Source organism: Callorhinchus milii, unplaced genomic scaffold (assembly GCF_018977255.1).
Source record: "Callorhinchus milii isolate IMCB2004 unplaced genomic scaffold, IMCB_Cmil_1.0 Scaffold4, whole genome shotgun sequence".
In the NCBI taxonomy this organism is placed as follows: Eukaryota; Metazoa; Chordata; class Chondrichthyes; order Chimaeriformes; family Callorhinchidae; genus Callorhinchus; species Callorhinchus milii.
The window spans coordinates 57,963,157-57,973,715 of NW_024704745.1; the positions used below are offsets into that span (position 1 = coordinate 57,963,157).

At 41.4% G+C, this 10,559-nt stretch overlaps 1 protein-coding gene across 1 annotated transcript; it reads left to right on the forward strand.

The window, feature by feature from the left end:
• Positions 1-1,558: 1,558 nt before the first annotated feature.
• Positions 1,559-10,074, forward strand: ccdc90b (coiled-coil domain containing 90B). The gene is made up of 9 exons (XM_007902689.2): positions 1,559-1,834; positions 3,485-3,604; positions 4,823-4,926; positions 6,901-7,002; positions 7,621-7,662; positions 7,762-7,833; positions 8,020-8,073; positions 9,132-9,246; positions 9,666-10,074. The coding sequence occupies exons 1-9, from the start codon at positions 1,729-1,731 to the stop codon at positions 9,722-9,724; spliced, it is 774 nt and encodes a 257-aa protein (XP_007900880.2). The 5' UTR covers positions 1,559-1,728; the 3' UTR covers positions 9,725-10,074.
• The last annotated feature ends 485 nt before the right edge of the window (positions 10,075-10,559 follow it).

Genomic DNA, 10,559 nt, shown 5'->3' on the forward strand with positions numbered 1-10,559 from the left:
ATCTTGTGATCTTGTGATTACAATTGGCTAAAGTTTTCCTACATTAGGAAGGGAAAGATACAGCCATTGTTCCCGCTGTGGAGTTCTGCTATCTAGTGACCTCTGCTGGAAGCATATATGAAGTCTCAGTGATGATAGGATCAGGGAATCAGTTTGAAGGACAATAAAGCCCTGGCTAGCTGGACTAATGGGTGGGGGGATTGCGTTATGGTGAGCCAGAATTTCCGGCTAAGTGTAATTGCAATGCTGGTACCGGCATTTAACGGCATTTTTTGCCACCAGCTTTTTTCAGTGCTGAAAATTCGGATACCTGGAGTCCAGGGGTTTACTCGACTGTAATACACATGGCTGAGGACCCCAGAGACAGACAGATTCTGATCACACATTGAGACAGTGGGTTATGAATAAAGTGTTTTATTAACACTGAGAAAAACTTTCAATGGCCCTAACAGGGACAGACAAGACTTGGTCCCTCTAACAGACCCAGAGGAGTGAAGCACATGGGTTTCAAAGCTCTTGTCTTGCAACCATCCCTTACAATTCACTCTCACTCAGTTATTAAGTGACATCAGGCACTATACTCAAAAGTCGTGCTTCCAGCCGTAGACTTCCTTTATTCCTTTATTGCTTTCAGTGCTCCAAGACGCTACCCCGCGTGAAGTACAACTGTATAAAATCTGTTTTTATTGTAGTTCGTGCTGACCCAGCAGAGACAGTGGCTTCCTGCAATCCCAGAGCGAAGAGCGTGGCCTGGCATTGAGTCCGTTTTTACACGACCCAAGCTTTCCCCTTTCTCCAGGTTCATTACAGGGGCTTCATGGCTTAGTCGCTGGATAGTTTGTTACAATACTATTAGGGGAATTAAGAAGGAAAAGAGCATTTTGCAGGAAGCAGAAAGAGGAATCCAAGCAAAATGTCAGTTGAGTTAGCAGGAGAGTACGTGTCAGCCTGGCTCAGTTAGTCACAAGGTTGTGGTTTCAAGCAACTGAGCCAGGCTGACACCTGAGCCAAGTGGGGCAGCAATGGGGTGAGGGCTGAGGGGGAAGCAAAACTACAAGAAATATGATTGACTATTTGAAATATAGATAGATAGATAGATAGATAGATAGATAGATAGATAGATAGATAGATAGATAGATAGATAGATAGATAGATAGATAGATAGACAGACAGACAGACAGACAGACAGACAGACAGACAGAAGATAGACAGACAGATAGACAGATAGACAGATAGACAGATAGACAGATAGACAGACAGACAGATAGACAGATAGACAGACAGACAGATAGATAGATAGATAGATAGATAGATAGATAGATAGATAGATAGATAGATAGATAGATAGATAGATAGATAGATAGATAGATAGATAGATAGATAGATAGATAGATAGATAGATAGATAGATAGATAGCGTGTCTGACTATTTGCTCTGAACTTGCTGGATTGTAGCAGTTTGGACTCCAGTCCAGAGGGCGATGCTGTGGGTTCCTGGAGCCTCTTGTGATTTCCGAGGTGGAAATGACATAGTAACAAGTATGGGAGTGTGTGTGTGTGGGGGGGGGGAGGAGAGGGGTCCTTTAAAGTGGTTCCACTTGGACTGAAAACAGAGAAGCACTGACAGTCTGACACGTTTCTAACATCATTCAGCAGGACAGCCAGACAGACAGCCAGACAGACAGACAGACAGACAGATAGACAGACAGAGAGGAAGCCAGGGGACGACATGAGGCGATCAGCAATACAATGTTGCAGAGCTTTGCTACACACAAACTACAACACTGCCCCACAGAGCCCTGCAACCCACAGCCCAGGGACTGGGTTAAAACGAGGTAAGCCTTCAATCAATTTTGGAGTCCTGTAGCTCAGTGGTTAGAGCACTCGCTTTGCAAGTGAGAGACCTGAGTTCAATTCCAGGCAGAGGGCGAAACCTTGGGCAAGTTTCCTTACTCCACACAGAGCCTAATAATAATCCCTCCAAAACCAAAAACAATAATAAATTGGTCATTTTCAATCTATGACTGTTTGTGGGACATTGCTGTGTGCAATTGGCTGCCGCGTTCGCCCACAAATATACAGTCAATTCACTTTACAGTGTGTTCTGTGAAGCGCTTTCGGACGTCCTCCCGACGTGAAAAGCGCTATATCAAATGCAAGGATTATTATTATTATTATTAATCAGGAATAAATATCGCCAACACTCCACCTGGACAGGTTCAGGCTCACACATCGGATTTAAACCAATCTTTTCCAACTACTGTAAACTATTTGCTCTGAACTTGCTCTGAAGTCAACACCTCACAGCCTCTCAATCTATTGGCTGGGTTTGAGTCTGGTCTCCTGCTCTGCAACTGGGCTGTGATATAGGCTTCCAGGACCCTTTGGGCACAGCTTTGCTAAGTCCAAATCACAGCGGAATGTATAGGGTAACAACGGCAACAACTTGCACTTCTCTAGCGCTCCTCCGCGCAGGGTAGCGACTCGGAGCGCTTAACAGTGGTGGAGCCCGACGAGCCGGGTAAGAGTGAAGGCAAGAGAGTGAGGGGGAGAAGAAATGATCTGGTTTTGTTTTGGTTGGCTCAGTGTGTTTGGAATAAAATCCTATTTCGCCCACAAAATATACAGTCAATTCACTTTACAGTATATTCTGTGAAGCACTTTGAGATGTCTAGAAGATGTAATAAGGCTCTATATCAAATGCAAGGCTTATTATTATGAATAACGCACACTCTCCCTGGAGGGACATGTCCTGCTTTAGCACAGGTTGACAAGAGCCAAGGCTTAGGGACCCCAGAGTGTGTGTTGGGCTATTGCTGGAGTCTAACCAGCTGCAACTGCATAGCTTGCCATTGAAGCTGGTAAGCTTCTCAATGTTAGTCCAGTTAGGACCACCCTAGCCATTAGGGCTTTGGCTTTCAGGGTTAACAGAAATTCAGTGTGAAGAATTCCTGTCCCCAGTTCTATCCCTCCAAGCCCTCCCAATGAGCCAGGCTGGCTGGGCTGTCATCATCAGTGTCCTGGAGTACTGCGGAACCAGCTGGCTCAGGAACCGGACTACCGAGACCACCACTCAGAGGAAGGGGAGGAATGGACAGAGGGATTAATGGTTCGAAATCTGAAGTTTGGTTTGCTGCTGATGAAAATTATTAAATAATAAGAAATAAATAATAAACTGTGTTTGCGACACTGCTGTGCGTAATTGGCTGCCGTGTTTTGCCCACAAAATATACAGTCAATACACTTTACAGTACATTCTGTGAAATGCTTTGATATGTCTCAACAACGTGTTAAGGCGCTATATCAAAAGCAAGGATTATTATCACTATTATAAATGCAAGGATAATAGGGTTTAGCATTTTTAAAATAAAACACAGGCTTGTGGCGTTTACAATTTGGAAATTTACAGAAGGGCAAATTTAGGCTGTAGTTTTGCTTCAATGAACTGATCTGGGCCAAACTGATTGCCCTCTGTGCATTTACAGGTTTCTTCACAACTGGAGTGTCCCAATCTTACAATTCAAGAAGAGTGGAAATAACTTCCCCGGAGCAGAGGAAGGCGTTTTTTGACACTCATGTCCTGGTCCTGGAGCTGCAAGCAAATGGTGAGCAGGAAGCTTAGCAGTGCGTCACATTCACTGTTAGCTCTTTAGCTCTCTCCACTGGCGGGTGGGTCGGTAACCCGAAGACACTGATTTAAAATAGTTGTTAAAAGAAACAGAGGGGAGGCGAGAAGAATTTTTTCACGCAGCGAGTTGTTCGGCTCTGGAATGCATTGCCTCAGAGGGTGGTGGAAGCCAGTTCAATAACAACTTTTAAGAGAGAAGTAAATAATTATTTGGGGAGGACAAGTTTGCAGGGCTATGGGGAGAGAACGGGGGAGTGGGATTGATTTGGATAGCTCTTTTCAAAGAGCCGGCACAGAAACAATGGGCCGAATGGCCTCCTTCTGTGCTGTATAATTCTATGATTCTACGATTCCTTCACTGTCAATTCCAGATTAATCATTAGAGAGATTCAGAACAGAAATTTGACCTTTCAATCTCTTTCTTTCAGAATACCCACCACACTATATTCCCATCACATCTTCATGCTGGGACTCAAAACTAAAATTTAATTTGTTGTTTTTGACTTTTTTCCCCTTTCGAGACTAACGAACATTGCAGTCCAGTTGAGTGTCACTCAGATGGTTCACTTACACCCAATAGGCTCAGGTCTCGACCTGGTTCTGTCTCTGTAAGTCTTGAGTGTGAGTCTAGCCAAAGGTGTTGAATGAACCCTCTTGCTTTTCTCCATCACATATCCACATTGAGAAACATCTAGTTCCATTATGTCCCTGGTGGTTGGTTTAGGTGTCAGTCTGGCTCAGTTATCAGCTTGCTTGTCTCTGAGTCACAAGGTTGTGACATCAAGCCGTAATTTGAGACTTTGAACTCACAGTCCAGGTTAGCACTCGGGTACAGTACTGGGGGATGCGTTGCATTGTTGGAGGTGCTGTCCTTACAGATGAGACGTGAAACCAAGGTTTCTGCCACATTCCTTTACAGTTTGCAGTTTGCCGTAAAATCCTGTGAAGAGTTTTAAGATATCTTGATGGTTGGGAAAGGCTTCATCAAATGTAAGGATTATTATTAATATGATGATTGTTATTATGCAACTGAGGTCAGCGGTTTGCAGCTGAGAACTACTGCCTGCTCTTTACTGAGACAGGACAGGGAGGAGGGGCAGGAAAAATGCAGCAGAGTTAGAAATAATTTTTGTAAAGTATCTGGCTCCTTTGTACTTAGTTTGATGTACTTGTCCTTGCACTTTTCTCCTGACAGGTTTTAAGAAAGAGCAAGCTGAAGCGATCGTCACAGTAATAGCGAATCTAACCAGCGCTAATATGGAATCCATGTACAAAGATATGGTTACCAAACCCCAGCAGGTAAACCCATGAGAAGTCACATTTTGTCCTTACCGCAGTCTGACCTTATGGCCAGACTCAATCTGTTTTCTGTCAAAAACACAAAATTGAATTTTGGTTTTGAGAGCCAGCATGATGTTGTGATGGGTATTGAGATGAAGAGATTGAATAGCCAAATCTCTCATCTGAATTCTAAGCCGTACTGTTAAAACTTCTTTCTTCCTCAAATATATAAGGTTAGAAACATTAAGTTCTACGTAACTCAAAGTTCATTCAATGTACCACACTCAAATAATAATAATAATCATAATAAATAAATTGCGCTATATCAAATGCAAAGGTTTCTTATCATTTTCTGAACTTTTCATAAGAAGCAATTATCCAAAAAAAAGCTGTTGAGAAAGCTGTAAATACTACTCCTTTAATTTTCAACATTAGTTGTGGAGTCCTGCAGCTCAGTGGTTAGAGCACTCACCTTGCAAGCGAGATACCGGGTTCAATTCCAGGCAGGGCGAAACCTTGGGCAAGTTTCCTTACTCCACACGCCTACTAATAATCCCTCCAAAACAAAACAATAATATTTTCATTATGTCATTTTCAATCCATGACTGTTTGTGGGACACGGCTGTGCGCAATTGGCTGCCGCGTTTCGCCCACAAATATATGGTCAATTCACTTGACAGTCTGTTTTGTGAAGCTCTTTGAGACGTCGAGAAGACGTGAAGGGCAAAACGTGGGCAAGTTTCCTTACTCCACACGCCTCTGTTTTCCTAGCACTAAGTAGGAACCCGGTTGTCAATCGATTGTCGGATTGCTTTTCCAGGTGTAGTCATTTCTTAAAAAAAAATTAACTGCCACGTTTCGCCCACAAAATATACAGTCAATTCACTTTTCAGCGTATTCTGTGAAGCGCTTTGAAACGTCTAGAAGACGTGAAAAGCGCTATATGAAATGCAAGGATTATTATTATTATTCTGTGTTTACCTCAGAGCATCTCAACAGGTAGGCTGTCACAATGCAATGGATGTATACGTAATGTCCATCCCAGAGAATAATTTCCATATGCCTGTGTTTCTCTTGGTTCTTTAGATCTGTTTTTTTCTTTCCTGTTTATTTCTTATTCCTTTTCTCTCCATTGAAAGAAATTTTTGCCCTGCAGTGAGGTAATGTTAATTTATTTGTGGCTTCAACATGTTTAGTCATTCACTGCTCCCGTTCTACCTACCATCTCTGTCTGTGCCTCCCAAGGCACTTCAAGTTCATGAGCACCATGCAGGAAGTAACGTTGATGGTGACTCTTATCTTAGCCATTTTTATAGTCATAACAATAATTATCCTTGTGTTTGGTATAGTCCCAAAGCACTTCACAGAATATACTGTAAAGTGGAGTGACTGTTTTTTGTGAGTGAACGAGGCAGCTAATTTACGCACACTTAAAAATAGGTTACACATACCTTATGCTTATCAATGGAAATTATTTTTTGTCAAAATTGTAGAAAATCAGAAAAACGCCAAATGTTTACTGATGTCTATAATAATAATATAATAGTTCTTGCATTTTATATAGCACCTTATCACATCTTCGAGACGTCTCAAAGTGCTTCACAGAATATACTGTAAAGTGAATTGAGAATTGGCTGTATATTTTGTGGGAGAAACGCAGCAGCCAATTGCACAAAGCAGTGTCCCACAAACAATCTTGGATTGAGTGATCAAATTATTATTATTGATTTATTTATTTATTTATTTATTTATTTTGAAGGGATTATTACCCCTAGAAAAGTGATCTGCCAATCGACTAACAACCGGGTTCCTACTTACTGCTAAGTAAACAGGCATATGGAGTAAGGAAACTTGCCCAACATTTCGCCCTGCCAGAAATCGAACCCAGGTCCTCTCACTTGCAGAGCGAGTGCTCTAACCACTACGCTATAGGACTCCATGTCTTATCGAAAACCAACAAGCCTAATTGTTTTGTAATATTATTTATTTCAGGAAATTATGCTACAGCAAATCATGGCTCATTTAGACTCTATAAGGAAGGATATGGTTATTCTGGAGAAGAGTGAATTTTCAAACCTGAGGACAGAGAATGAGGTACAACTTTGATCAAACTCGCATTAGTGTGTACAGAGAGTAACAAAATGCTTCAGTTATAAGATTTTGGAAAGGCTTTCAAGTACTTAAACTTCACTCATGTATTTGGTTTTCTTATTGGCAATCCTGGCATTGTGTTGCAGTATGTAACAAGCAGAGACGTCTAGTGGCAGTATAAATAAAATACTACGCATTTTTATCAGTGAATTAGCATTGTGTTTACAAGATCACACAAAATTACCCAAGAGGTTTGGCCCATTTGATCTTAACCTGTCAGCACACCTATTATCCTGTCTTCCCATTACAGTATCAAGCTGTTTCTTAAACAAGTCCGTATTCAGGCTTTAGCATCTTCAAACATAATGTTAAGAGTAACTGCCATTATGTTGTTTTGCTCTGGTTCATGTTTTTTGAGAGAACACGCAGAGGAAACAGCTGGTAACGTGTATCTCAGTTCTCTGCTCATTTTCATTGACCTAGACTTTTGAGATTATTTATGACATAAGTGTTAAATCAAGAGCAGCTGTACTTGTTCTGTGGTGACGCCCTGGTCTGCTCCTAATATGCCATTTGCTAGTATATTTTGTTTCATTTTTGTTTCTCCAATTTTCTCATTAGAAAATAAAAATTGAACTGGGACATGTGAAAAGACACCTCGTGGTAAGTTGACACTTTGAGGGGTTGTTGGAAGTGGAACATTCCCATTCTGTGAACGTTTTCCCAGTTCCCCTGCAATGATGCAACTTCATGGTTTTGTAGGATGAAGTTAAGAAAATGCGAGCTGATACAACACTGGATTTGAACTTGGAGAAGAGCAGGATTGTGGATATGGTAATGTATCTCTGGCAGCTCGTCACTGGTTACTGTTCACTCTCTGCCCTCATCACTAGACTCCTTTTCACTTCCTTTTTCTCATCAAAATGTCATGTGGTGTTTCACTGCCAAGCTTTTCAGTAAAGTATTACTACGTTCCAACTACGTTCATAATGCATTACTCATTTCTATTTTTTTTGTTAGTTTAGAGACCAAGAAAAGCAGTTAATGGCAACTAAAACCGAATTTACTGAATTGGTGAGTATTTATTTATACGTTTTATCTAGTATAGACAGGGATCTATCAGTAGAATGTGTACACAGATTTTTCCTGTCAATCAGCAGTTGTTATCAATAGCTGTTTCTATGTTGCAATTAGAAATGTAAGCTCGGCATTTAGTCAGTCATGAAAAATTCACTTTTAATCAAAATATGAGCCATCTTTTCATTACCTGGGTCCCTGAGTAGCCAGAGTGCTTACTATGCATTGTAACATTTGTGTCAAGAGAGTGCAGATGTGCCCAGACAAGGGACAGTGTGGAGACTCTTTTCTATGATTATTTCTGACATCTTCTTCCCCCAGGCAAACTGAGGGAATGATGAGTGGGGTGGTCGATGCTGTCTGCTAAAGGTTCCACAATTGTACAGAAGCCTGCAATTCCACACTGCCCCAGTTTTGACATTGTCAAAGCACTGAATGTCCTTTCCAGTTGAACTCTGTTTATGTTTTTTGCCAGGGTTACACTTTTTGTTTAATAATCCCTGCGTGTTTCAATATTTGACCTTGAAGCTGAAGTGTCATCAGGGAACGGAGGACCCAGCAATGATTGGGAATGTCAAGAATAAATTTAGCACTAAGGTTTCATGATACAATTTTTATTGTACTATTGTTCACTTTTATATATAATGCAAATGTTAACGCCCATTCTGGGGTCCCTAAATCTTGGCTTTTGTCAACCTACAACTAATACTTTCAGAATTAGGTAAGCAAGATGCATGCCTTCGGGGAGAGAGTGCACATTCCATCAATGTATCTCTGGGATTTCCATGTGTAGGTGGGATACATGGAAATACTAGCTTGGTTTGGATACTCTTAAGCTTGGTGATCATTGGAAGTGATGAAGGGGTTTGAGACACTGCACACTAGTAATGCCAGGGATTGTTAAATTCTCTTGCCTGACACAATGAGGTAAGCAAGCGTGTCTAAACCTTTACTGGCATTGTCTACTCATGTTTAGGAAACACAAAACATTGCGTGCAGGGAGTAAGTCAACTATTGCAGTTCCTTTATGTACTGTCATTTCCATACACTTCCAGAATGCAGACACAGCCCTTGGCGTCGCAGAAACAAACAAGAAAATTGACACAGATATAGCTTTGCTTAAGACCATGTTGGAATCTCTTAAACTGGAAACTGTGAGATATCTTGCAGGTAGGATCATGGTGTTTGTTTGCACATGTGTTTGAACTTTTGTGAAATTGGATTTCATAAATGTGCTCTTCTTGCTTGGGAGCCACATTAATTGTCCAAAACCTGCTGGGCACAAATGGGCTGCTACATTCGCCTACACAATACACAGTCACTACACTTTACAGTATACTCTGTGAAGCATGTTGAGACATCCTCCAATTATAAAAGCGAGAGTATTCAGACAGCTAAAAGAAACTGCCTTTATTTGCTGGGGATAGAAAATGGGTGTTAAAGCCACATTTTTTATGTCTTATCGTATGCACACCATTCAATAAATGTTTTGCAACTCTGCAAATGTTGATGTAAATTACAGCTTATTTCTGAGTCTATCAAATCACTATTTATTTAATGACATGTTGTTCTGTTCTATTTTGCTGCAGCATCTGTCTTCACTTGCCTGGCAATAGCATTAGGATTATACCGTATGTGGCAGAAATAGCAAATGAAATATGACCTCCAGCAACAAACCAAGAAAGCCTCTGCAAATAAATCATCGCGGTTTGACCTTGAAGGGGAATCCTTGGGACCAGATACAATGCTCGGCATTGTCCAGGACACAATTGACTTACTGACCCTCCATATTATACTGAATAAGTGTTTTCATGGGAACATAGGAAATTACAGGAGAAGGATGTTTCGTTGAGTCTGCTTCATCACACACGCCATGTAATATAATCTCCCCTGATCTTCTGTTCCGAGCATGCACTAACTGCCCTATTTATTAAAATGCTGCTTCAGATCCCCACAGAGCAAGCTTTGAGGTTAGGCAGGCACCAACCAGACTTCTGAAACGAAAACAGAAGTCGCTGGGAGCGCTCAGCAGGTCAGGCAGCCTCTATGGAGAAAGGAAAGTGAGTCAACGTTTCGGGTCCACAACCCTGTTCTGACGAAGGGTCATGGACCCGAAATGTTGACTCATTTTCCTTTCTCCATCGATGCTGCCTGACCTGCTGAGTGTTCCCAGCGACTTCTGTTTTTGTTTCAGATTTCCAGCATCTGCGGTATTTTGTGTTTTGACCAACCAGACTTCTGTCAGTGTCGGGCATAACTGGCCACCAGGAGGAGCAAGTGAGAAGTCTGACTGATTTAGAACAATAGGAACAGAACAGCTACTCGCCCTGTTTTTCCTTAATAGATTATGACAAGATCTTTTAATCCCCTTTACCCTGCCTTTTCTCCATAACCATTTGGCTTCAGGATTTTCACCCCTCCACCTATTCAGCACATTAACCAAGAAAACACTGAATGAAGCCCTAAACATGTCTCTTCTCTAT